At 52.6% G+C, this 27,966-nt stretch overlaps 1 protein-coding gene across 1 annotated transcript; it reads left to right on the top strand.

Annotated features, from left to right (window-relative positions):
• Nucleotides 1–2,115: 2,115 nt before the first annotated feature.
• Nucleotides 2,116–27,966, top strand: LOC144490704 (condensin complex subunit 1-like; the record flags this gene model as incomplete). Its single annotated transcript, XM_078208411.1, has 7 exons — nucleotides 2,116–2,318; nucleotides 6,198–6,388; nucleotides 7,062–7,170; nucleotides 12,945–13,068; nucleotides 14,847–15,002; nucleotides 25,837–26,014; nucleotides 27,872–27,966. Coding segments are annotated over exons 1-7 (1,013 nt in total), but the record flags the coding sequence as incomplete, so codon positions are not given.

The following is a 27,966-nucleotide window of genomic DNA, read 5'->3' on the forward strand; positions in this document are numbered from 1 at the left end:
TGTCCGCCCTCTCTCTCTCTGTCCGCCTCCTCTCTCTCTCTGTCCGCCCTCTCTCTCTCTCTGTCCGCCCTCTCTCTCTCTGTCCGCCCTCTCTCTCTCTGTCCGCCCTCTCTCTCTCTCTCTGTCCGCCCTCTCTCTCTCTCTGTCCGCCCTCTCTCTCTCTGTCCGCCCTCTCTCTCTCTTGTCCGCCCTCTCTCTCTCTGTCCGCCCTCTCTCTCTCTGTCCGCCCTCTCTCTCTCTGTCCGCCCTCTTCTCTCTCTGTCCGCCCCTCTCTCTCTCTGTCCGCCCTCTCTCTCTCTGTCCGCCCTCTCTCTCTCTGTCCGCCCTCTCTCTCTCTCTGTCCGCCCTCTCTCTCTCTGTCCGCCCTCTCTCTCTCTGTCCGCCCTCTCTCTCTCTGCCGCCCTCTCTCTCTCTGTCCGCCCTCTCTCTCTCTCTGTCCGCCCTCTCTCTCTCTGTCCGCCCTCTCTCTCTCTGTGTCCGCCCTCTCTCTCTCTCTGTCCGCCCTCTCTCTCTCTGTCCGCCCTCTCTCTCTCTCTGTCCGCCCTCTCTCTCTCTCTGTCCGCCCTCTCTCTCTCTGTCCGCCCTCTCTCTCTCTGTCCGCCCTCTCTCTCTTCTGCCCCCCTCTCTCTCTCTGTCCGCCCTCTCTTCTCTGTCCGCCCTCTCTCTCTCTGTCCGCCCTCTCTCTCTCTCTGTCCGCCCTCTCTCTCTCTTTCCGCCCTCTCTCTCTCTGTCCGCCCTCTCTCTCTCTCTCTCTGTCCGCCCTCTCTCTCTCTCTGTCCGCCCTCTCTCTCTCTGTCCGCCCTCTCTCTCTCTCTGTCCGCCCTCTCTCTCTCTCTGTCCGCCCTCTCTCTCTGTGTCCCGCCCTCTCTCTCTCTGTCCGCCCTCTCTCTCTCTGTCCGCCCTCTCTCTCTCTGTCCGCCCTCTCTCTCTCTGTCCGCCCTCTCTCTCTCTCTGTCCGCCCTCTCTCTCTCTGTCCGCCCTCTCTCTCTGTGTCCGCCCTCTCTCTCTCTGTCCGCCCTCTCTCTCTCTGTCCGCCCTCTCTCTCTCTGTCCGCCCTCTCTCTCTCTCTGTCCGCCCTCTCTCTCTGTGTCCGCCCTCTCTCTCTCTGTCCGCCCTCTCTCTCTCTGTCCGCCCTCTCTCTCTCTCTGTCCGCCCTCTCTCTCTGTGTCCGCCCTCTCTCTCTCTCTGTCCGCCCTCTCTCTCTGTCCGCCCTCTCTCTCTCTGTCCGCCCTCTCTCTCTCTGTCCGCCCTCTCTCTCTCTGTCCGCCCTTCTCTCTCTCTGTCCGCCCTCCCTCTCTCTCTGTGTCCGCCCTCTCTCTCTCTGTCCGCCCTCTCTCTCTCTGTCCGCCCTCTCTCTCTCTGTCCGCCCTCTCTCTCTCTGTCCGCCCTCTCTCTCTCTGTCCGCCCTCTCTCTCTCTGTCCGCCCTCTCTCTCTCTCTGTCCGCCCTCTCTCTCTCTGTCCGCCCTCTCTCTCTCTGTCCGCCCTCTCTCTCTCTCTGTCCGCCCTCTCTCTCTCTGTCCGCCCTCTCTCTCTCTGTCCGCCCTCTCTCTCTCTGTCCGCCCTCTCTCTCTCTGTCCGCCCTCTCTCTCTCTCTGTCTTCTCCGCCCTCTCTCTCTCTGTCCGCCCTCTCTCTCTCTGTCCGCCCTCTCTCTCTCTGTCCGCCCTCTCTCTCTCTGTCCGCCCTCTCTCTCTCTGTCCGCCCTCTCTCTCTCTGTCCGCCCTCTCTCTCTCTGTCCGCCCTCTCTCTCTCTGTCCGCCCTCTCTCTCTCTGTCCGCCCTCTCTCTCTGTGTCCGCCCTCTCTCTTCTCTGTCCGCCCTCTCTCTCTCTGTCCGCCCTCTCTCTCTCTGTGTCCGTCCTCTCTCTCTCTGTCCGCCCTCTCTCTCTCTGTGTCCGCCCTCTCTCTCTCTGTCCGCCCTCTCTCTCTCTGTGTCCGCCCTCTCTCTCTCTGTGTCCGCCCTCTCTCTCTCTGTGTCCGCCCTCTCTCTCTCTGTGTCCGCCCTCTCTCTCTCTGTCCGCCCTCTCTCTCTCTGTGTCCGCCCTCTCTCTCTCTGTCCGCCCTCTCTCTCTCTCTGCCCCTCTCTCTCTCTCTGTCCGCCCTCTCTCTCTCAGGTTTCTGCACACACAGCCGTCACTGGCGCCCGTTCGCAGAGTCTGCCATGACGCTGGTGTACCAGCTCTCGGAGAACCCTGACAGACTCTGCCGGCAGCTCCTCCTGCTCTGCGCCGGACTGCTGTCTGATCACCAGGCCGCAAGCAAGGACCAGAAGCCAGAGGTCACAGCCAGCCAATCGCAAGAGGATGCCGCCGAGGACAAAGGTGAGAGGTCACGCGAGGGTGGTCGTGGTCGGTGACACAGTGGGTTAGCGCTGCTGCCTCAGAGCGCCGGGGGACCCGAGTTCGATTCCCAGCTTGGCTCACTGTGTGGAGTCTGCACATTCTCCCCGTGTCTGCGTGGGTTTCCTCCGGGTGCTCCGGTTTCCTCCCACAGTCTGAAAGACGTGCTGGTTCGGGTGCATTGGGCCGTGCTAAATTCTCCCTCAGTGTTACCCGAACAGGAGTGTGGCGACTCGGGGATTCTCACAGTAACTTCATTGCAGCGTTAATGTAAGCCGACTTGTGACACTAATAAATAAACTTTAACTTAAGCTAACTGCCCACCTGGTGAGGGAGGCAAGTGTTAGCGGAGTGTCTTCAGCGGGAGAGAGACGGCACGGTAGCACAGTGGTTAGCACTGCTGCTTCACAGCTCCAGGGTCCCCGGGTTCGATTCCCGGCTCGGGTCACTGTCTGTGTGGAGTTTGCACATTCTCCTCGTGTCTGCGTGGGTTTCCTCCGGGTGCTCCGGTTTCCTCCCACAGTCCAAAGATGTGCGGGTTAGGTTGATTGGCCATGCTAAAAATTTGCCCTGAATGTCCTGGGATGCATAGGTTAGAGGGATTAGTGGGTAATTATCCAGAGGTATGGGGGTAGGGCCTGGGTGGGATTGTGGTCGGTGCAGACTCGATGGGCCGAATGGCCTCTTTCTGTGCTGTAGGGTTTCTAAGATTCTAAGAGACAGGAAGGAGCAAGGAATGCTGTCATGGCTTCTTACCTGAAGAAGGGGCTTAGAGCTTCGAAAGCTTGTGTGGCTTTTGCTACCAAATAAACCTGTTGGACTTTAACCTGGTGTTGTTAAACTTCTTGCTGTGTTTACCCCAGTCCAACGCCGGCATCTCCACATCATTCTTATAGGACACCCAGGTCTTGTCGACATCAACGGGGACAAAGTAGAAAGGGTCGAGAGCTTTTAGGTGTCCAGATCACCAACAACCTGTCCTGGTCCCCCCCACGCCGACACTATAGTTAAGAAAGCCCCATCAACGCCTCTACTTTCTCAGAAGACGAAGGAAATTCGGCATGTCCGCTACGACTCTCACCAACTTTTACAAATGCCCCATAGAAAGCATTCTTTCTGGTTGTATCACAGCTTGGTCTGGGGCTCCTGCTCTGCCCAAGACCGCAAGGAACTACAAAAGGGTCGTGAATGTAGCCCAATCCATCACGCAAACCAGCCTCCCATCCATTGACTCCGTCTACACTTCCCGCTGCCTCGGGGGAAAAGCAGCCGGCATAATCAAGGACCCCCCACGCACCCCGGACATTCTCTCTTCCACCTTCTTCCATCGGGAAAAAGATACAAAAGTCTGAGGTCACGTACCGACCGACTCAAGAACAGCTTCTTCCCTGCTGCTGTCAGACTTTTGAATGGACCGACCTCGCATTAAGCTGATCTTTCTCTACACCCTAGCTGTGACTGTAACACTACATTCTGCACCCTCTCCTTTCCTTCTCTATGAACGGTATGCTTTGTCTGTATAGCGCGCAAGAAACAATACTTTTCACTGTATCCCAGTGACAATAATAAATCAAATCAAGGTAGTGACAGAGAATTCATTGGATCAGATCCTTGATTTGATTTATTATTGTCACTTGTACTGGGATACAGTGAAAAGTATTGTTTCTTGCGTGCTATACAGACAAAGCATACCGTTCATAGAGAAGGAAAGGAGAGGGTGCAGAATGTAGTGTCACAGTCACAGCTCGGGGTGTAGAGAAAGATCAACTTAATGCGAGGTAGGTCCATTCAAAAGTCTGACAGCAGCAGGGAAGAAGCTGTTCTTGAGTCGGTCGGTACGTGACCTCAGACTTATGTATCTTTTTCCCGACGGAAGAAGGTGGAAGAGAGAATGTCCGGGGTGTGTGGGGGGGGGTCCTTAATTATGCCGGCTGCTTTTCCCCGAGGCAGCGGGAAGTGTAGACGGAGTCAATGGATGGGAGGCTGGTTTGCGTGATGGGACTGGGCTACATTCACGACCTTTTGTAGTTCCTTGCGGTCTTGGGCAGAGCAGGAGCCCCAGACCAAGCTGTGATACAACCAGAAAGAATGCTTTCTATGGGGCATCTGTAAAAGTTGGTGAGAGTCGTAGCGGACATGCCGAATTTCCTTCGTCTTCTGAGAAAGTCGAGGCGTTGGTGGGGCTTTCTTAACTATAGCATCAGTATGAATGCGTCGGATGTGCTGGCCTTGGAAAGGGTCCAGAGGAGGTTCACAAGAAAGATCCCTGGAATGAAGAGCTTGTCGGATGAGGAACGGGTTGAGGACTCTGGGTCTGTACTCGATGGGAGTTTAGAAGGATGAGGAGGGGATCTTATTGAAACTTACAGGATACAGTGAGGCCTGGATAGAGTGGACGTGGAGAGGATGTTTCCACGAGTCGGAAAAACTAGAACCAGAGGGAACAACCTCAGGCTAAAGGGACGATCCTTTAAAACAGAGATGAGGAGGAATTTCTTCAGCCAGAGAGTGGTGAATGTGTGGAACTCTTTGCCGCAGAAGGCTGTGGAGGCCGGGTCATTGAGTGTCTTTAAGACAGAGATAGATAGGTTCTTGATTAATAAGGGGATCAGGGGGAAAAGGCAGGAGAATGGGGATGAGGAAAATATCAGCTATCGATAAGCCATGACTCTAAGTGAGTGGGCGAGGGTCTGGCAGATGGAGTACAATGTTGGTAAATGTGAGGTCATCCATTTTGGTCGGAATAACAGCAAAATGGACTATTATTTAAATGGTAAAAAATTGCAGCTTGCTGCTGTGCAGAGGGACCTGGGTGTCCTTGTGCAGGAATCTCAAGGAGTTGGTTTGCGGGTGCAGCAGGTAATTAAGAAGGCAAATGGAATTTTGTCCTTCATCGCTAGAGGGATGGAGTTTAAAAACAGCGAGGTTATGTTGCAGCTGTATAAGGTGCTGGTGAGGCCACACCTGGAGTACTGTGTACAGTTTTGGTCTCCTTACTTGAGAAAGGATATACTGGAGGGGGTGCAGAGGAGATTCACTCGGTTGATTCCGGAGTTGAGAGGGTTGGCTTATGAGGAGAGACTGAGTAGACTGGGGCTATACTCATTGGAATTCAGAAGAATGAGGGGAGATCTTATAGAAACATATAAGATTATGAAGGGAATAGATAAGATAGAAGCAGGTAAGTTGGCGGGTGAAAGTAGAACGAGGGGGCATGGCCTCAAAATAAGGGGGAGCAGATTTTGGACTGAGTTGAGGAGGAACTTCTTCACCTGAAGGGTTGTGAATCTGTGGGATTCCCTGCCCAGTTGAGGCTCCCTCATTGAATGTTTTTAAGGCAAGGATAGATAGATTTTTGAAGGAATTAAGGGTTATGGTGAGCGGGCGGGTAAGTGGAGCTGAGTCCACGAAAAGATCAGCCATGATCTTATTGAATGGCGGGGCAGGCTCGAGGGGCCAGATGGCCTACTCCTGCTCCTAGTTCTTATGATAGAATGGCGGAGCATACTCAATGGGCCGAGTGGCCTAATCCTGCTCCTGTGTCTTATGGAGGACAGTGAGAGTTTTAACAACACCAGGTTAAAGTCCCAACAGGCTTATTTGGTCGCAAATACCATTAGCTTCCAGAGCGCTGCTCCTTCGTCAAACTCTTATGGAGGGACCAGGACAGGTTGTTGGTGATCTGGACATCTTGAAGCTCTGACCATCTCCACATCGGAGGCAGGCGGAGGGGATTTGAGGGGGAGGTTAATCACTTTCTGAGGCGGTAAACAAGCGAGGGAATGAGACGGAGGGAGGGTGAAATGGGACGAGAACCGATCTGTGTTTTCTCTCTCTTCCTCATCCACCCCCCGACCTCAGCCGCAGAGGAACGCGCGGACTCTCGATGCACGGTGCCCACTCACCTCCTGAGCAACCTGGTGACGCTGGCGGGCCACGTGGCTCTCCAGCAGATGCTGCACCTGGAGCGCGCCGTGGGGCCAGAGATGCTGCGCCGACGCCTCGGCCGGGAACAGCAGGAAGCCAAGCAGAAGCTGAAGGGAAAAGCCAAGGTGAGGGAACGCCGCTCCCTCCTCCGACCCCAACCCCCGCCCTCCCAGAGCCTGCTCCGCCGTTCGTTATGAATTCTCGGCTGAGCTTCAAATTCAATACCATGGTCCCCTCCCTCCTTCCTCCCCTATCAAAGAATAAAGAAAATTACAGCGCAGGAACAGGCCCTTCGGCCCTCCAAGCCTGCTCCGCCATTCCGTAGAATTCCTGCAGTGCAGAAGGAGGCCGTTCGGCCCGTTTGAGTCGGCACCGACCGCAATCCCACCCAGGCCCCTTCCCCGTAAACCCCACGTATTTACCCTGTTAATCCCCTCCCCCCCGGCACTAAGGGGCAAGTATCACAGACCAAAACTGAGAAATACTCTGGCTGCGGAGTCGCCAAGGCCCTGTACGGTTGGCGTGAGATTTCCTGATTTTTATGCCCCCCCCCCCCCCAATCCCCTGCAATAAATACCGACACTCCCAATTGCCTTCCTGAACACTTGCTGCATCTGCATGCTAATCTTTCGAGACTGCGGGGCTAGGACGCCCAGATCCCTCTGCACCGCAGAGAGCTCTGCAAATCTCTCTGGTTCACTGCCTCATTTACACCTCCCCGCAAAAGGCAGACAGACCTGTGCGCGGGACTCCAGGCGTAGTCTCTCAAAAAAGGCTTTTCCTTCTCTCCCGTTGAAGAGGGTCAGTAATAGCGCCATCGCAGAGGAACTGGGACTTGTGGAGGCGTCTGCCGAGGACACGGAGGCCGAACTAGTCCGTAACATCTGTGACACCGAACTGTTAGACGGTGAGTTAACTCGAGTGGCACAGTGGGTGAGCACTGCCGCCTCACAGCGCCACAGACCCGGGTTCGATTCCCGGGTTCGGGTCACTGTCTGTGCGGAGTCTGCACGTTCTCCCCGTGTCTGCGTGGGTTTCCTCCGGGTGCTCCGGTTTCCTCCCACAGTCTGAAAGACGTGCTGGTTAGGGCGCATTGGGCCGTGCTAAATTCTCCCTCAGTGTAACCCGGACAGAGGTGTGGCGACTGGGGATTCTCACAGTAACTTCATTGCGGTGTTAATGTAAGTCGACTTGTGACACTCATAAATAGATTAAAAAAGAAACATAAAAGAACGGATTCTTCCTCCACTTTCTCAGGAGGTTGAGGAAATCCGGCATGTCCGCTACGACTCTCACCAACTTTTACAGATGCCCCATAGAAAGCATTCTTTCTGGTTGTATCACAGCTTGGTCTGGGGGCTCCTGCTCTGCCCAAGACCGCAAGGAACTACAAAAGGATCGTGAATGTAGCCCAATCCCATCACGCAAACCCAGCCTCCCATCCATTGACTCCGTCTACACTTCCCGCTACCTCGGGGGAAAAGCAGCCGGCATAATCAAGGACCCCCCCCACGCACCCGGACATTCCCTCTTCCACCTTCTTCCATCGGGAAAAAGATACAAAAGTCTGAGGTCACGTACCGACCGACTCAAGACCAGCTTCTTCCCTGCTGCTGCCGTCAGACTTTTGAATGGACCGACCTCGCATTAAGTTGATCTTTCTCTACACCCCGAGCTGTGACTGTGACACTACATTCTGCACCCTCTCCTTTCCTTCTCTATGAACGGTATGCTTTGTCTGTATAGCGCGCAAGAAACAATACTTTTCACTGTATCCCTGTGACAATAATAAATCAAATCAAATATTAAGTTGATCTTTCATAGATCATCATAGAATCATAGAACCCGACAGTGCAGAAGGAGGCCATTCGGCCCATCGAGTCTGCACCGACCACAATCCCACCCAGGCCCTACCCCCATATCCCTACATATTTACCCACTAATCCCTCTAACCTACTCATCTCAGGACACTAAGGGGCAATTTTTACCACGGCCAATCAACCTAACCCGCACATCTTTGGACTGTGGGAGGAAACCGGAGCACCCGGAGGAAACCCACGCAGACACGAGGAGAATGTGCAAACTCCACACAGACAGTGACCCGAGCCGGGAATCGAACCCAGGTCCTTGGAGCTGTGAAGCCGCAGTGCTAACCACTGTGCTACCGTGACACCCTAGCTGTGACTGTAACACTACATTCTGCACCCTCTCCTTTCCTTCTCCCCTATGTATCAAATCATAGCCTAGAATTCTACAGTGCGGAAGGAGGCCATTCAGCCCATCAAGTCCCCACCGACAACAATCCCACCCCAGGCCCTATGCTCGTAACTCCACATGCATTTCGGGACACTAAGGGGCAATTTAGCATGGCCAATCCACCCTAACCCGCACATCTTTCAGACTATGGGAGGAAACCAGAGCACCCGGAGGAAACCCACGCAGACACGGGGAGAACGTGCAGACTCCACACAGACAGTGACCCGAGCCGGGAATCGAACCCGGGTCCCTGGCGCTGTGAGGCAGCAGTGCTAACCCACTGTGCTGTTCCTTTTCTTGTTTCTTGCGCGCTATACAGTCAAAGCATACCGTTCATAGAATACAGAGGGGAGAAGGAAAGGAGAGGGTGCAGAATGTAGTGTTATAGTCACAGCTAGGGTGCAGAGAAAGATCAACTTAATATTTGATTTATTATTGTCACTGGGATACAGTGAAAAGTATTGTTTCTTGCGCGCTATACAGACAAAGCATACCGTTCATAGAGAAGGAAAGGAGAGGGTGCAGAATGTAGCGTTACAGTCATAGCTAGGGTGTAGAGAAAGATCAACTTAATATTTGATTTATTATCGTCACATGTACTGGGATACAGTGAAAAGTATTGTTTCTCGCGCGCTGTACGGACAAAGCATACCATTCATAGAGAAGGAAAGGAGAGGGTGCAGAATGTAGTGTTACAGTCACAGCTAGGGTGCAGAGAAAGATCAACTTAATATTTGATTTATTATTGTCACTGGGATACAGTGAAAAGTATTGTTTCTCGCGCGCTGTACGGACAAAGCATACCGTTCATAGAGAAGGAAAGGAGAGGGTGCAGAATGGAGTGTTACAGTCACAGCTAGGGTGCAGAGAAAGATCAACTCAATATTAGATTTATTATTGTCACATGTATCGGGATACAGTGAAAAGTATTGTTGTGCACTATACAGACAAGGCATACCGTTCATAGAGAAGGAAAGGAGAGGGTGCAGAATGTAGGGTTACAGTCATAGCTAGGGGCGCAGAGAAAGATCACTTAATATTTGATTTATTATTGTCACTGGGATACAGTGAAAAGTATTGTTGTGCACTATACAGACAAGGCATACCGTTCATAGAGACGGAAAGGAGAGGGTGCAGAATGTAGTGTTACAGTCATAGCTAGGGGTGTAGAGAAAGATCAACTCAATATTAGATTTATTATTGTCACATGTACTGGGATACAGTGAAAAGTATTGTTTCTTGCGCGCTGTACGGACAAAGCATACCGTTCATAGAGAAGGAAATAAAGAAAAATTCTAACAGGACTAGACAGGGTAGATGCAGGGAGGATGTTCCCGATGGTGGGGGGAATCCAGAACCAGGGAGGTCTCAGTCTGAGGATTCGGGGTAGACCATTTGGGACGGAGATGAGGAGACATTTCTCCACCCGGTGAGCCTGTGGAACTCATTCCCACAGGAAGTAGTTGATGCCGAAACATTGAATGTATCCAAGAGGCGGCTGGAGAGAGCACTTGGGGGCGAACGGGGTCAAAGGTCACGGGGGGAAAGCAGGATTAGACTATTGAGTTGGACGATCAGCCAATCATGGTGGAGCAGGTTCGAAGGGCCGAATGGCCTCCTCCTGCTTCTATCCTCTATGTTTTTGATCCAAATGTTTCAGCTGGGACACCGGATGTACTTTAAACCTCTGAAACAAACACCAGACCTTAACGGGACCAGGCAATGTTTTTTCCCTGCTGGTATTTTTACACTTTCTATATATTTACCACAAATTCAAACTTCACAAACTCAACTCGGCAACACCAATCGAAACCCAAAAGTACCTCTGGATTGCCCGTGATCTATCAATCACCCCCCCCCCCACTCCCCGCCCAAACAATTCAACAGGGCCATAAACTCCAGGATACTGCATTAGGCCCAGATTAAAAATAAGCACTGCTACGATTATCTTGCTATCCATGTAGAACAGTACAGCACAGGAAACAGGCCCTTCGGCCCTCCAAGCCTGTGCCGCTCCTTGGTCCAACTAGACCAATCGTTTGTATCCCTCCATTCCCAGGCTGCTCATGTGACTATCCAGGTAAGTCTTAAACGATGTCAGCGTGCCTGCCTCCACCACCCTACTTGGCAGCGCATTCCAGGCCCCCACCACCCTCGGTGTAAAAAACGTCCCTCTGATGTCTGAGTTATACTTCGCCCCTCTCACCTTGAGCCCGTGACCCCTCGTGATCGTCACCTCCGACCTGGGAAAAAGCTTCCCACTGTTCACCCTATCTATCCCCTTCATAATCTTGTATACCTCTATTAGATCTCCCCTCGTTCTCCGTCTTTCCAAGGAGAACAACCCCAGTCTACCCAATCTCTCCTCATAGCTAAGACCCTCCATACCAGGCAACATCCTGGTAAAAATGTAGATTAGAGGGGCTTTAGATTGGTTCCACTGGTCGGTGCAACATCGAGGGCCGAAGGGCCTGTAGTGCACTGTTATGTTCTCTGTTCTATAAGACATAGGAGCAGAATGAGGCCACTCGGCCCATCGAGTCTGCTCCGCCATTCAACCATGGCTGATATTTTCCTCATCCCCATTCTCCTGCCTTTTCCCCATAACCCCTGATCCCCTTATTAATCAAGAACCTATCTATCTCTGTCTTAAAGACACTCAATGACCCGGCCTCCACAGCCTTCTGCGGCAAAGAGTTCCACCGATTCACCAGTCTCTGGCTGAAGAAATTCCTCCTCATCTCTGTTTCAAAGGATCGTCCCTTTAGCCTGAGGTTGTGCCCTCTGGTTCTAGTTTTTCCTACCCGTGGAAACATCCTCTCCACGTCCACTCTATCCTCGCAGTATCCTGTAAGTTTCAATCCCCCCTCATCCTTCTAAATGGCACGGTAGCACAGTGGTTAGCACTGCTGCTTCACAGCTCCAGGGTCCCGGGTTCGATTCCTGGCTCGGGTCACTGTCTGTGTGGAGTTTGCACATTCTCCTCGTGTCTGCGTGGGTTTCCTCCGGGTGCTCCGGTTTCCTCCCACAGTCCAAAGATGTGCGGGTTAGGTTGATTGGCCAGGTTAAAAATTGTCCCTGAGATGCGTAGTTAGAGGGATTAGCGGGTAAATATGTGGGGGTAGGGCCTGGGTGGGATTGTGGTCGGTGCAGACTCGATGGGCCAAATGGCCTCCTTCTGCACTGTAGGGTTTCTATGATTCTATGATAAACTCCAACGAGTACAGACCCAGAGTCCTCAACCCGTTCCTCATCCGACAAGCTCTTCATTCCAGGGATCATTCTTGTGAACCTCCTCTGGACCCTTTCCAAGGCCCAGCACATCCTCCCTTAGATACGGGGCCCAAAACTGCTCCAAGTGGGGTCTGACCAGAACCTTATACAGCCTCAGACGTACATCCCTGCTCTTGTATTCTAGCCATCTCGACATGAATGCCAACATTACATTTGCCTTCCTAACTGCCGACTGCGTTAACCTTAAGAGAATCTTGAACAAGGACTTCCAAGTCCCTTCGTGTTTCTAATTTTAAGCATTTCCCCATTTAGAAAATAGTCTATGATTCCATTCCTCCTCCCAAAGTGAATAACTTCACACTTTTCCACATTGTATTCCATCTGCCAACCCATAAAAGATGCCGATGCAAACAGTGCAGCAACAAGCACATAAGAACATAAGAAATAGGAGCAGGAGTAGGCCATCTAGCCCCTCGAGCCTGCCCCGCCATTCAATAAGATCATGGCTGATCTGACGTGGATCAGTACCACTTACCCGCCTGATCCCCATAACCCTTAATTCCCTTACCGATCAGGAATCCATCCATCCGCGCTTTAAACATATTCAGCGAGGTAGCCTCCACCACCTCAGTGGGCAGAGAATTCCAGAGATTCACCACCCTCTGGGAGAAGAAGTTCCTCCTCAACTCTGTCTTAAACCGACCCCCCTTTATTTTGAGGCTGTGTCCTCTAGTTTTAACTTCCTGACTAAGTGGAAAGAATCTCTCCGCCTCCACCCTATCCAGCCCCCGCATTATCTTATAAGTCTCCATAAGATCCCCCCTCATCCTTCTAAACTCCAACGAGTACAAACCCAATCTCCTCAGCCTCTCCTCATAATCCAAACCCCTCATCTCCGGTATCAACCTGGTGAACCTTCTCTGCACTCCCTCCAATGCCAATATATCCTTCCTCATATAAGGGGACCAATACTGCACACAGTATTCCAGCTGCGGCCTCACCAATGCCCTGTACAGGTGCATCAAGACATCCCTGCTTTTATATTCTATCCCCCTCGCAATATAGGCCAACAAAGAAACCAGGCCCTCTTAAAAGAATGCCAGAGAAATATAATTCGGATACGTTCCTTCAAGGCACAGTAGCGTCACAAATTGAAGCAAATTTTCAATCTTTTCTTTCCCCCGTTTTCAGCCCGGCAACTCCTCTCCGCCTTTGTACCCCTGATTGTGAAGATCTGCACCAACCCGGGGAGGTATAACGACCCTGACTTGTGCACTGCTGCCTGTCTCGCCCTCTGCAAAGTTGCTATGGTCAGGTATGGAGGTGGGGGAGGGATGGGGGGGGGGGGGGGGGGGGGGGGAGGTTGTTGGCAGCCCTACTGGGGTGACTGGACACCCGGGAATGGGGGTGGGTGTGGGAGCCTGGTTGTGACGGATTTAGGAGAGGTGGGGGTAGGGGGCTGTGCTCGGACCCAGGGGGTGGGTGGGGTAGCCTGGTTAATGAAGGCTTAGGGAGGTCGAGGGGGCGGTTTTGCACGTTGCGTTAAAGGCGGGTGAACGTTGGGCCGCTCTATCGTCGTGCTTGGGGGAGCCACTTTTTTTTTCCCCTGGGGTGCATTGCTTGCAAAAAAAAAGACGACTGTCGAAGTTTTCCATCTTGGACTCATCAGAGCAAACGCAGTGTCGAAGCTGAGCTGGACGGTCGACGTGTACTGCGTGAGAGAAAAAGGGGACTGATTGGCCGGGGCGTTGACGTGGAGAATATATCGGGAAGCTACCCCACCCTCGACGTGAATGCTAAAAGAAAGGATTCAAAGTCTTAACGTGTTCTTGCAGCCTGCCTGGTTGTGACGCGCGGGAAAGCAATGATCCGCAGGGGTCAGTGTTGGGACCACAGCTTTTTACTATCCTCATGAATGATCTGGAAGGTGGAACTGAGGACATGGTTGCGAAATCTGTGGATGAGACAGAGATATGCAGAGGGACAGGGAGTGGGGCGACTGCAGAAGAACTTGGACAGGTTGGGAGAGTGGGAAAAGAAGTGGCAGATGGAATACAATGTGGAAAAGTGTGAGGTTATGCACGTTGGAAGGAGGAATGGAGGCATAGACTATTTTCTAAATGGGCTAATGCTTCGGAAATCGGAAACACAAAAGGATTTGGGAGTCCTTGTTCAAGATTCTCTTAAGGTTAACAAAGAACAATACAGCACAGGAACAGGCCCTTCGGCCCTCCAATCCCGTGCCGCTCCCTGGTCCAAACTAGACCATTCTTTTGTATCCCTCCATTCCCACTCCATTCATGTGGCTATCTAGATAAGTCTTAAACGTTCCCAGTGTGTCCACCAAAGAACGCGCAGGTTCAGCCGGCAGTTAGGAAGGCAAATGCAATGTTAGCATTCACGTCGAGACAATACAAGAGCAGGGATGGACTTCTGAGGTTGTATAAGGCTCCGGTCAGACCCCATTTGGAGTATTGTGAGCAGTTTTGGGCCCCGTATCTAAGGAAGGATGTGCTGGGCCTTGGAAAGGGTCCAGAGAAGCTTCACAAGAATGATCCCTGGAATGAAGAGCTTGTCGTACGAGGAACGGTTGAGGACTCTGGGTCTGTACTCGTTGGGGTTTAGAAGTATGAGAGGGGATCTTATTGAAACTTACAGGATACTGCGAGGCCTGGATAGAGTGGACGTGGAGAGGATGTTTCCACGAGTAGGAAAAACTAGAACCAGAGGGAACAACCTCAGGCTAAAGGGACGATCCTTTAAAACAGAGATGAGGAGGAATTTCTTCAGCCAGGGAGTGGGGAATGTGTGGAACTCTTTGCCGCAGAGGAGGCCGGGTCATTGAGTGTCTTTAAGACAGAGATAGATAGGTTCTTGATTAATAAGGGGATCAGGGGGAAAAGGCAGGAGAATGGGGATGAGGAAAATATCAGCCATGGTTGAATGGCGGAGCAGACTCGATGGGCCGAGTGGCCTCATTCTGCTCCCATGTCTTATGGTGTTAGGGTAGGTGTCATTCGTGGCGCACTCGGTATTGTTCAATAAGTGCTGTCTTCTCTCTGCCACCTCGCACCCGCCCCTCCCCCCGTGCAGCCACGATTTTTGCGAACAGCACCTACGCCTCTTGTTCACCATGCTCGAGAAATCTGCCCTCGCCAGTATCCGTGCCAACACCATGGTGGCCTTGGGAGATCTGTCCTTCCGCTACCCCAATCTGATCGAGCCCTGGACTCCGCACCTCTACGCCAGGTAAGACTCCTTCCCCCGCTGGCTGAGGCAGCCTCGGCTCCGTCACCCTCCCTCAGCTTCACCCACACTCCAGTCCCCCGTAACCTTCCTCCCCCTCTACCCTGTCCTGTCGGGAATGTCAGTAACACAGGGCGCTGGGGGGGAGAGGGGTTACTGAGTGAGGGAGCTGGATTAACATCAGTACAGATACAGTCAGTAACACAGGGTGCTGGGGGGAGAGGGGTTACTGAGTGACAGTGTGAGGGAGCTGGATTAACATCAGTACAGATACAGTCAGTAACACAGGGTGCTGGGGGGAGAGGGGTTACTGAGTGAGGGAGCTGGATTAACATCAGTACAGATACAGTCAGTAACACGGTGCTGGGGGGAGAGGGGTTACTGAGTGAGGGAGCTGGATTAATATCAGTAGAGATACAGTCAGTAACACAGGGTGCTGGGGGAGAGGGGTTACTGAGTGACAGTGTGAGGGAGCTGGATTAACATCAGTACAGATACAGTCAGTAACACAGGGAGCTGGGGGAGAGGGGTTACTGAGTGACAGTGTGAGGGAGCTGGATTAACATCAGTACAGATACAGTCAGTAACACAGGGTGCTGGGGGAGAGGGGTTACTGAGTGACAGTGTGAGGGAGCTGGATTAATATCAGTAGAGATACAGTCAGTAACACAGGGTGCTGGGCGGAGAGGGGTTACTGAGTGACAGTGTGAGGGAGCTGGATTAACATCAGTACAGATACAGTCAGTAACACAGGGTGCTGGGGGAGAGGGGTTACTGAGTGAGAGTGTGGGGGAGCTGGATTAATACCAGTACAGATACAGTCAGTAACACAGGGTGCTGGGGGGAGAGGGGTTACTGAGTGACAGTGTGAGGGAGCTGGATTAACATCAGTACAGATACAGTCAGTAACACAGGGTGCTGGGGGAGAGGGGTTACTGAGTGACAGTGTGAGGGAGCTGGATTAACATCAGTACAGATACAGTCAGTAACACAGGGTGCTGGGGGAGAGGCGTTACTGAGTGAGGGAGCTGGGTTAACATCAGTAGAGATACAGTCAGTAACACAGGGTGCTGGGGGGAGAGGGGTTACTGAGTGACAGTGTGAGGGAGCTGGGTTAACATCAGTACAGATACAGTCAGTAACACAGGGTGCTGGGGGAGAGGGGTTACTGAGTGACAGTGTGAGGGAGCTGGATTAATATCAGTACAGATACAGTCAGTAACACAGGGTGCTGGGGGAGAGGCGTTACTGAGTGACAGTGTGAGGGAGCTGGATTAACATCAGTACAGATACAGTCAGTAACACAGGGTGCTGGGGGAGAGGGGTTACTGAGTGACAGTGTGAGGGAGCTGGATTAACATCAGTACAGATACAGTCAGTAACACAGGGTGCTGGGGGAGAGGGGTTACTGAGTGACAGTGTGAGGGAGCTGGATTAACATCAGTACAGATACAGTCAGTAACACAGGGTGCTGGGGGAGAGGGGTTACTGAGTGACAGTGTGAGGGAGCTGGATTAACATCAGTACAGATACAGTCAGTAACACAGGGTGCTGGGGGAGAGGGGTTACTGAGTGAGGGAGCTGGATTAACATCAGTACAGATACAGTCAGTAACACAGGGTGCTGGGGGAGAGGGGTTACTGAGTGACAGTGTGAGGGAGCTGGATTAACATCAGTACTGATACAGTCAGTAACACAGGGTGCTGGGGGAGAGGGGTTACTGAGTGAGGGAGCTGGATTAACATCAGTACAGATACAGTCAGTAACACAGGGTGCTGGGGGGAGAGGGGTTACTGAGTGACAGTGTGAGGGAGCTGGATTAACATCAGTACAGATACAGTCAGTAACACAGGGTGCTGGGGGAGAGGGGTTACTGAGTGAGGGAGCTGGATTAACATCAGTACAGATACAGTCAGTAACACAGGGTGCTGGGGGAGAGAGGTTACTGAGTGACAGTGTGAGGGAGCTGGATTAACATCAGTGGAGATACAGTCAGTAACACAGGGTGCTGGGGGAGAGGGGTTACTGAGTGACAGTGTGAGGGAGCTGGATTAACATCAGTACAGATACAGTCAGTAACACAGGGTGCTGGGGGGTTACTGAGTGACAGTGTGAGGGAGCTGGATTAACATCAGTACAGATACAGTCAGTAACACAGGGTGCTGGGGGAGAGGGGTTACTGAGTGACAGTGTGAGGGAGCTGGATTATCATCAGTACAGATACAGTCAGTAACACAGGGTGCTGGGGGGAGAGGGGTTACTGAGTGACAGTGTGAGGGAGCTGGATTAACATCAGTACAGATACAGTCAGTAACACAGGGTGCTGGGGGGAGAGGGGTTACTGAGTGACAGTGTGAGGGAGCTGGATTAACATCAGTCGAGATACAGTCAGTAACACAGGGTGCTGGGGGAGAGGGGTTACTGTGTGAGGGAGCTGGATTAACATCAGTACAGATACAGTCAGTAACACAGGGTGCTGGGGGGTTACTGAGTGACAGTGTGAGGGAGCTGGATTAACATCAGTACAGATACAGTCAGTAACACAGGGTGCTGGGGGAGAGGGGTTACTGAGTGACAGTGTGAGGGAGCTGGATTAACATCAGTACAGATACAGTCAGTAACACAGGGTGCTGGGGGAGAGGGGTTACTGAGTGACAGTGTGAGGGAGCTGGATTAACATCAGTACAGATACAGTCAGTAACACAGGGTGCTGGGGGAGAGGGGTTACTGAGTGACAGTGTGAGGGAGCTGGATTAACATCAGTACAGATACAGTCAGTAACACAGGGTGCTGGGGGAGAGGGGTTACTGAGTGACAGTGTGAGGGAGCTGGATTAACATCAGTACAGATACAGTCAGTAACACAGGGTGCTGGGGGAGAGGGGTTACTGAGTGACAGTGTGAGGGTGCTGGATTAACATCAGTACAGATACAGTCAGTAACACAGGGTGCTGGGGGAGAGGGGTTACTGAGTGACAGTGTGAGGGAGCTGGATTAACATCAGTACAGATACAGTCAGTAACACGGTGCTGGGGGAGAGGGGTTACTGAGTGACAGTGTGAGGGAGCTGGATTAACATCAGTAGAGATACAGTCAGTAACACAGGGTGCTGGGGGAGAGGGGTTACTGAGTGACAGTGTGAGGGAGCTGGATTAACATCAGTACAGATACAGTCAGTAACACAGGGTGCTGGGGGAGAGGGGTTACTGAGTGACAGTGTGAGGGAGCTGGATTAACATCAGTCGAGATACAGTCAGTAACACAGGGTGCTGGGGGGAGAGGGGTTACTGAGTGACAGTGTGAGGGAGCTGGATTAACATCAGTACAGATACAGTCAGTAACACAGGGTGCTGGGGGAGAGGGGTTACTGTGTGAGGGAGCTGGATTAACATCAGTACAGATACAGTCAGTAACACGGCGCTGGGGGGAGAGGGGTTACTGAGTGAGGGAGCTGGATTAACTTCAGTACAGATACAGTCAGTAACACAGGGCGCTGGGGGAGAGGGGTTACTGAGTGACAGTGTGAGGGAGCTGGATTAACATCAGTACAGATACAGTCAGTAACACAGGGTGCTGGGGGGAGAGGGGTTACTGAGTGACAGTGTGAGGGAGCTGGATTAACATCAGTAGAGATACAGTCAGTAACACAGGGTGCTGGGGGAGAGGGGTTACTGAGTGACAGTGTGAGGGAGCTGGATTAACATCAGTACAGATACAGTCAGTAACACAGGGTGCTGGGGGAGAGGGGTTACTGAGTGAGGGAGCTGGATTAACATCAGTACAGATACAGTCAGTAACACAGGGTGCTGGGGGAGAGAGGTTACTGAGTGACAGTGTGAGGGAGCTGTATTAACATCAGTGGAGATACAGTCAGTAACACAGGGTGCTGGGGGAGAGGGGTTACTGAGTGACAGTGTGAGGGAGCTGGATTAACATCAGTACAGATACAGTCAGTAACACAGGGAGCTGGGGGAGAGGGGTTACTGAGTGACAGTGTGAGGGAGCTGGATTAACATCAGTACAGATACAGTCAGTAACACAGGGTGCTGGGGGGTTACTGAGTGACAGTGTGAGGGAGCTGGATTAACATCAGTACAGATACAGTCAGTAACACAGGGTGCTGGGGGAGAGGGGTTACTGAGTGACAGTGTGAGGGAGCTGGATTAACATCAGTACAGATACAGTCAGTAACACAGGGTGCTGGGGGAGAGGGGTTACTGAGTGACAGTGTGAGGGAGCTGGATTAACATCAGTACAGATACAGTCAGTAACACAGGGTGCTGGGGGGAGAGGGGTTACTGAGTGACAGTGTGAGGGAGCTGGATTAACATCAGTACAGATACAGTCAGTAACACAGGGTGCTGGGGGAGAGGGGTTACTGAGTGACAGTGTGAGGGAGCTGGATTAACATCAGTACAGATACAGTCAGTAACACAGGGTGCTGGGGGAGAGGGGTTACTGAGTGACAGTGTGAGGGAGCTGGATTAACATCAGTCGAGATACAGTCAGTAACACAGGGTGCTGGGGGAGAGAGGTTACTGTGTGAGGGAGCTGGATTAACATCAGTACAGATACAGTCAGTAACACGGCGCTGGGGGGAGAGGGGTTACTGAGTGAGGGAGCTGGATTAACTTCAGTACAGATACAGTCAGTAACACAGGGCGCTGGGGGAGAGGGGTTACTGAGTGACAGTGTGAGGGAGCTGGATTAACATCAGTACAGATACAGTCAGTAACACAGGGTGCTGGGGGAGAGGGGTTACTGAGTGACAGTGTGAGGGAGCTGGATTAACATCAGTACAGATACAGTCAGTAACACAGGGTGCTGGGGGGAGAGGGGTTACTGAGTGACAGTGTGAGGGAGCTGGATTAACATCAGTAGAGATACAGTCAGTAACACAGGGTGCTGGGGGGAGAGGGGTTACTGAGTGACAGTGTGAGGGAGCTGGATTAACATCAGTAGAGATACAGTCAGTAACACAGGGTGCTGGGGGAGAGGGGTTACTGAGTGACAGTGTGAGGGAGCTGGATTAACATCAGTACAGATACAGTCAGTAACACAGGGTGCTGGGGGGAGAGGGGTTACTGAGTGACAGTGTGAGGGAGCTGGATTAACATCAGTACAGATACAGTCAGTAACACAGGGCGCTGGGGGGAGAGGGGTTACTGAGTGACAGTGTGAGGGAGCTGGATTAACATCAGTACAGATACAGTCAGTAACTCAGGGTGCTGGGGGAGAGGGGTTACTGAGTGACAGTGTGAGGGAGCTGGATTAACATCAGTACAGATACAGTCAGTAACACAGGGTGCTGGGGGAGAGGGGTTACTGAGTGACAGTGTGAGGGAGCTGGATTAACATCAGTACAGATACAGTCAGTAACACAGGGTGCTGGGGGAGAGGGGTTACTGAGTGAGGGAGCTGGATTAACATCAGTAGAGATACAGTCAGTAACACAGGGCGCTGGGGAAGAGGGGTTACTGAGTGACAGTGTGAGGGAGCTGGATTAACATCAGTACAGATACAGTCAGTAACACAGGGCGCTGGGGAAGAGGGGTTACTGAGTGACAGTGTGAGGGAGCTGGATTAATATCAGTACAGATACAGTCAGTAACACAGGGTGCTGGGGGAGAGGCGTTACTGAGTGACAGTGTGAGGGAGCTGGATTAACATCAGTACAGATACAGTCAGTAACACAGGGTGCTGGGGGAGAGGGGTTACTGAGTGACAGTGTGAGGGAGCTGGATTAACATCAGTACAGATACAGTCAGTAACACAGGGTGCTGGGGGAGAGGGGTTACTGAGTGACAGTGTGAGGGAGCTGGATTAACATCAGTACAGATACAGTCAGTAACACAGGGTGCTGGGGGAGAGGGGTTACTGAGTGACAGTGTGAGGGAGCTGGATTAACATCAGTACAGATACAGTCAGTAACACAGGGTGCTGGGGGAGAGGGGTTACTGAGTGAGGGAGCTGGATTAACATCAGTACAGATACAGTCAGTAACACAGGGTGCTGGGGGAGAGGGGTTACTGAGTGACAGTGTGAGGGAGCTGGATTAACATCAGTACTGATACAGTCAGTAACACAGGGTGCTGGGGGAGAGGGGTTACTGAGTGAGGGAGCTGGATTAACATCAGTACAGATACAGTCAGTAACACAGGGTGCTGGGGGGAGAGGGGTTACTGAGTGACAGTGTGAGGGAGCTGGATTAACATCAGTACAGATACAGTCAGTAACACAGGGTGCTGGGGGAGAGGGGTTACTGAGTGAGGGAGCTGGATTAACATCAGTACAGATACAGTCAGTAACACAGGGTGCTGGGGGAGAGAGGTTACTGAGTGACAGTGTGAGGGAGCTGGATTAACATCAGTGGAGATACAGTCAGTAACACAGGGTGCTGGGGGAGAGGGGTTACTGAGTGACAGTGTGAGGGAGCTGGATTAACATCAGTACAGATACAGTCAGTAACACAGGGTGCTGGGGGGTTACTGAGTGACAGTGTGAGGGAGCTGGATTAACATCAGTACAGATACAGTCAGTAACACAGGGTGCTGGGGGAGAGGGGTTACTGAGTGACAGTGTGAGGGAGCTGGATTATCATCAGTACAGATACAGTCAGTAACACAGGGTGCTGGGGGGAGAGGGGTTACTGAGTGACAGTGTGAGGGAGCTGGATTAACATCAGTACAGATACAGTCAGTAACACAGGGTGCTGGGGGGAGAGGGGTTACTGAGTGACAGTGTGAGGGAGCTGGATTAACATCAGTCGAGATACAGTCAGTAACACAGGGTGCTGGGGGAGAGGGGTTACTGTGTGAGGGAGCTGGATTAACATCAGTACAGATACAGTCAGTAACACAGGGTGCTGGGGGGTTACTGAGTGACAGTGTGAGGGAGCTGGATTAACATCAGTACAGATACAGTCAGTAACACAGGGTGCTGGGGGAGAGGGGTTACTGAGTGACAGTGTGAGGGAGCTGGATTAACATCAGTACAGATACAGTCAGTAACACAGGGTGCTGGGGGAGAGGGGTTACTGAGTGACAGTGTGAGGGAGCTGGATTAACATCAGTACAGATACAGTCAGTAACACAGGGTGCTGGGGGAGAGGGGTTACTGAGTGACAGTGTGAGGGAGCTGGATTAACATCAGTACAGATACAGTCAGTAACACAGGGTGCTGGGGGAGAGGGGTTACTGAGTGACAGTGTGAGGGAGCTGGATTAACATCAGTACAGATACAGTCAGTAACACAGGGTGCTGGGGGAGAGGGGTTACTGAGTGACAGTGTGAGGGTGCTGGATTAACATCAGTACAGATACAGTCAGTAACACAGGGTGCTGGGGGAGAGGGGTTACTGAGTGACAGTGTGAGGGAGCTGGATTAACATCAGTACAGATACAGTCAGTAACACGGTGCTGGGGGAGAGGGGTTACTGAGTGACAGTGTGAGGGAGCTGGATTAACATCAGTAGAGATACAGTCAGTAACACAGGGTGCTGGGGGAGAGGGGTTACTGAGTGACAGTGTGAGGGAGCTGGATTAACATCAGTACAGATACAGTCAGTAACACAGGGTGCTGGGGGAGAGGGGTTACTGAGTGACAGTGTGAGGGAGCTGGATTAACATCAGTCGAGATACAGTCAGTAACACAGGGTGCTGGGGGGAGAGGGGTTACTGAGTGACAGTGTGAGGGAGCTGGATTAACATCAGTACAGATACAGTCAGTAACACAGGGTGCTGGGGGAGAGGGGTTACTGTGTGAGGGAGCTGGATTAACATCAGTACAGATACAGTCAGTAACACGGCGCTGGGGGGAGAGGGGTTACTGAGTGAGGGAGCTGGATTAACTTCAGTACAGATACAGTCAGTAACACAGGGCGCTGGGGGAGAGGGGTTACTGAGTGACAGTGTGAGGGAGCTGGATTAACATCAGTACAGATACAGTCAGTAACACAGGGTGCTGGGGGGAGAGGGGTTACTGAGTGACAGTGTGAGGGAGCTGGATTAACATCAGTAGAGATACAGTCAGTAACACAGGGTGCTGGGGGAGAGGGGTTACTGAGTGACAGTGTGAGGGAGCTGGATTAACATCAGTACAGATACAGTCAGTAACACAGGGTGCTGGGGGAGAGGGGTTACTGAGTGAGGGAGCTGGATTAACATCAGTACAGATACAGTCAGTAACACAGGGTGCTGGGGGAGAGAGGTTACTGAGTGACAGTGTGAGGGAGCTGTATTAACATCAGTGGAGATACAGTCAGTAACACAGGGTGCTGGGGGAGAGGGGTTACTGAGTGACAGTGTGAGGGAGCTGGATTAACATCAGTACAGATACAGTCAGTAACACAGGGAGCTGGGGGAGAGGGGTTACTGAGTGACAGTGTGAGGGAGCTGGATTAACATCAGTACAGATACAGTCAGTAACACAGGGTGCTGGGGGGTTACTGAGTGACAGTGTGAGGGAGCTGGATTAACATCAGTACAGATACAGTCAGTAACACAGGGTGCTGGGGGAGAGGGGTTACTGAGTGACAGTGTGAGGGAGCTGGATTAACATCAGTACAGATACAGTCAGTAACACAGGGTGCTGGGGGAGAGGGGTTACTGAGTGACAGTGTGAGGGAGCTGGATTAACATCAGTACAGATACAGTCAGTAACACAGGGTGCTGGGGGGAGAGGGGTTACTGAGTGACAGTGTGAGGGAGCTGGATTAACATCAGTACAGATACAGTCAGTAACACAGGGTGCTGGGGGAGAGGGGTTACTGAGTGACAGTGTGAGGGAGCTGGATTAACATCAGTACAGATACAGTCAGTAACACAGGGTGCTGGGGGAGAGGGGTTACTGAGTGACAGTGTGAGGGAGCTGGATTAACATCAGTCGAGATACAGTCAGTAACACAGGGTGCTGGGGGAGAGAGGTTACTGTGTGAGGGAGCTGGATTAACATCAGTACAGATACAGTCAGTAACACGGCGCTGGGGGGAGAGGGGTTACTGAGTGAGGGAGCTGGATTAACTTCAGTACAGATACAGTCAGTAACACAGGGCGCTGGGGGAGAGGGGTTACTGAGTGACAGTGTGAGGGAGCTGGATTAACATCAGTACAGATACAGTCAGTAACACAGGGTGCTGGGGGAGAGGGGTTACTGAGTGACAGTGTGAGGGAGCTGGATTAACATCAGTACAGATACAGTCAGTAACACAGGGTGCTGGGGGGAGAGGGGTTACTGAGTGACAGTGTGAGGGAGCTGGATTAACATCAGTAGAGATACAGTCAGTAACACAGGGTGCTGGGGGGAGAGGGGTTACTGAGTGACAGTGTGAGGGAGCTGGATTAACATCAGTAGAGATACAGTCAGTAACACAGGGTGCTGGGGGAGAGGGGTTACTGAGTGACAGTGTGAGGGAGCTGGATTAACATCAGTACAGATACAGTCAGTAACACAGGGTGCTGGGGGGAGAGGGGTTACTGAGTGACAGTGTGAGGGAGCTGGATTAACATCAGTACAGATACAGTCAGTAACACAGGGCGCTGGGGGGAGAGGGGTTACTGAGTGACAGTGTGAGGGAGCTGGATTAACATCAGTACAGATACAGTCAGTAACTCAGGGTGCTGGGGGAGAGGGGTTACTGAGTGACAGTGTGAGGGAGCTGGATTAACATCAGTACAGATACAGTCAGTAACACAGGGTGCTGGGGGAGAGGGGTTACTGAGTGACAGTGTGAGGGAGCTGGATTAACATCAGTACAGATACAGTCAGTAACACAGGGTGCTGGGGGAGAGGGGTTACTGAGTGAGGGAGCTGGATTAACATCAGTAGAGATACAGTCAGTAACACAGGGCGCTGGGGAAGAGGGGTTACTGAGTGACAGTGTGAGGGAGCTGGATTAACATCAGTACAGATACAGTCAGTAACACAGGGCGCTGGGGAAGAGGGGTTACTGAGTGACAGTGTGAGGGAGCTGTATTAACATCAGTACAGATACAGTCAGTAACACAGGGTGCTGGGGGGAGAGGGGTTACTGAGTGACAGTGTGAGGGAGCTGGATTAACATCAGTACAGATACAGTCAGTAACACAGGGTGCTGGGGGAGAGGGGTTACTGAGTGACAGTGTGAGGGAGCTGGATTAACATCAGTAGAGATACAGTCAGTAACACAGGGTGCTGGGGAAGAGGGGTTACTGAGTGACAGTGTGAGGGAGCTGGATTAACATCAGTACAGATACAGTCAGTAACACAGGGCGCTGGGGAAGCGGGGTTACTGAGTGACAGTGTGAGGGAGCTGGATTAACATCAGTACAGATACAGTCAGTAACACAGGGCGCTGGGGAAGAGGGGTTACTGAGTGACAGTGTGAGGGAGCTGTATTAACATCAGTACAGATACAGTCAGTAACACAGGGTGCTGGGGGGAGAGGGGTTACTGAGTGACAGTGTGAGGGAGCTGGATTAACATCAGTACAGATACAGTCAGTAACACAGGGTGCTGGGGGAGAGGGGTTACTGAGTGACAGTGTGAGGGAGCTGGATTAACATCAGTACAGATACAGTCAGTAACACAGGGCGCGGGGGGGAGAGGGGTTACTGAGTGACAGTGTGAGGGAGCTGGATTAACATCAGTACAGATACAGTCAGTAACACAGGGTGCTGGGGGGAGAGGGGTTACTGAGTGACAGTGTGAGGGAGCTGTATTAACTTCAGTACAGATACAGTCAGTAACACAGGGCGCGGGGGGGAGAGGAGTTACTGAGTGAGGGAGCTGGGTTAACTTCGGGAGGGACCATCGCTGCCCCCCTCTCAGTTTTCCGCCCCCCCCCCCTCTTCTCTCCTGCAGGTTGCGGGACCCCTCACCAGCCGTGCGTCGGACAGCTCTCATCGTGATGACCCACCTGATCCTCAAGGACATGGTCAAGGTGAAAGGTCAGATCAGCGAGATGTCCATTCTGCTCATCGACGAAGACGAGGCTATCGCGACCCTGGCCCAGAGTTTCTTCAACGAGCTCGCCAACAAGGTAGGCGGCAGGAAGGGCAGCGGGGGGGCGGGCAGGCAGAGGGGGAAGGCTGAGGGACTAGGGCAGGAGCTCTGGAGGGGACGGCGTGCCTTGTGAGGGCACTGTCACTCGGATAAGGGCACACAAAACCCCGTTAGATATTGATATATTAGTGTCACACGTTGGTTTACATTAACACCGCAATGAAGTCACTGTGAGAATCCCGTAGTCGCCACACTCCTGTTCGGGTTACACTGAGGGAGAATTTAGCACGGCCCAATGCACCCTAACCAGCACGGTCTTTCAGACTGTGGGAGGAAACCGGAGCACCCGGAGGAAACCCACGCAGACACGGGGAGAACGTGCAGACTCCGCACAGACAGTGACCCGAGCCGGGAATCGAACCCGGGTCCCTGGAGCTGTGAGGCAGCAGTGTTAACCCACTGTGCCACCCCCTGCGGGAATTCTGGACACAAACGGAGATTGTGAGAGTCTCGATTGGTGGGTGTTGGGGGAGGGAGGGTGTGTGTGGGATGTGCGGAGTGAGGTACACAGTCTGGGCGAGGAAACTTAGATTCACAGTCCAATCTGACAGATGCAGGCGTTGCTGAGGGGTGGGTGATGGGGCACTGGCTGTGTTGGGAGCAGTGGGGGGTTTATCAATATCAAGAGACGCTGCAACCTCATCTCTGTCTCTCTTCCTCTCTCTGGCTTTCTCTCTCTCTCTCTCTCTCTGTCTGACTCTCTCTCTGTCTCTCTCTCTCTCTCTGTGACTCTCTCTCTGTCTCTCTCTCTCTCTGTCTCTCTCTCTCTGTCTCTCTCTCTGTCTCTCTCTCTATCTGACTCTCTCTGTCTCTCTCGCTGTCTCCGTCTCTCTCTCTCTCTCTCTCGCTGTCCCTCTCTCTCTCGCTGTCCCTCTCTCTCTCGCTGTCCCTCTCTCTCTCGCTGTCTCTCTCTCTCTCTCGCTGTCCCTCTCTCTCTCGCTGTCCCTCTCTCTCTCACTGTCCCTCTCTCTCTCACTGTCCCTCTCTCTCTCGCTGTCCCTCTCTCTCTCGCTGTCCCTCTCTCTCTCGCTGTCCCTCTCTCTCTCTCTGTCCCTCTCTCTCTCGCTGTCCCTCTCTCTCTCGCTGTCCCTCTCTCTCTCGCTGTCCCTCTCTCTCTCTCGCTGTCCCTCTCTCGCTGTCCCTCTCTCTCTCGCTGTCCCTCTCTCTCTCGCTGTCCCTCTCTCTCTCGCTGTCCCTCTCTCTCTCGCTGTCCCTCTCTCTCTCGCTGTCCCTCTCTCTCTCGCTGTCCCTCTCTCTCTCGCTGTCCCTCTCTCTCTCGCTGTCCCTCTCTCTCTCTCGCTGTCCCTCTCTCTCGCTGTCCCTCTCTCTCTCGCTGTCCCTCTCTCTCTCGCTGTCCCTCTCTCTCTCGCTGTCCCTCTCTCTCTCGCTGTCCCTCTCTCTCTCGCTGTCTCTCTCTCTCTCGCTGTCCCTCTCTCTCTCGCTGTCCCTCTCTCTCTCGCTGTCCCTCTCTCTCTCTCGCTGTCTCTCTCTCTCTCGCTGTCTCTCTCTCTCTCGCTGTCCCTCTCTCTCTCGCTGTCCCTCTCTCTCTCGCTGTCCCTCTCTCTCTCTCGCTGTCTCTCTCTCTCTCGCTGTCTCTCTCTCTCTCGCTGTCCCTCTCTCTCTCGCTGTCCCTCTCTCTCTCGCTGTCCCTCTCTCTCTCGCTGTCCCTCTCTCTCTCGCTGTCCCTCTCTCTCTCGCTGTCCCTCTCTCTCTCGCTGTCTCTCTCTCTCTCGCTGTCCCTCTCTCTCTCGCTGTCCCTCTCTCTCTCGCTGTCCCTCTCTCTCTCTCGCTGTCTCTCTCTCTCTCGCTGTCTCTCTCTCTCTCTCTCTCACAGGGGAATGCTGTGTACAACCTGCTCCCCGACATCATCAGCCGCCTGTCTGACCCGGAGTGCGGAGTGGAGGAAGAGCCATTCCAGACCGTCATGAG

This window comes from Mustelus asterias, unplaced genomic scaffold (assembly GCF_964213995.1).
Source record: "Mustelus asterias unplaced genomic scaffold, sMusAst1.hap1.1 HAP1_SCAFFOLD_3650, whole genome shotgun sequence".
In the NCBI taxonomy this organism is placed as follows: Eukaryota; Metazoa; Chordata; class Chondrichthyes; order Carcharhiniformes; family Triakidae; genus Mustelus; species Mustelus asterias.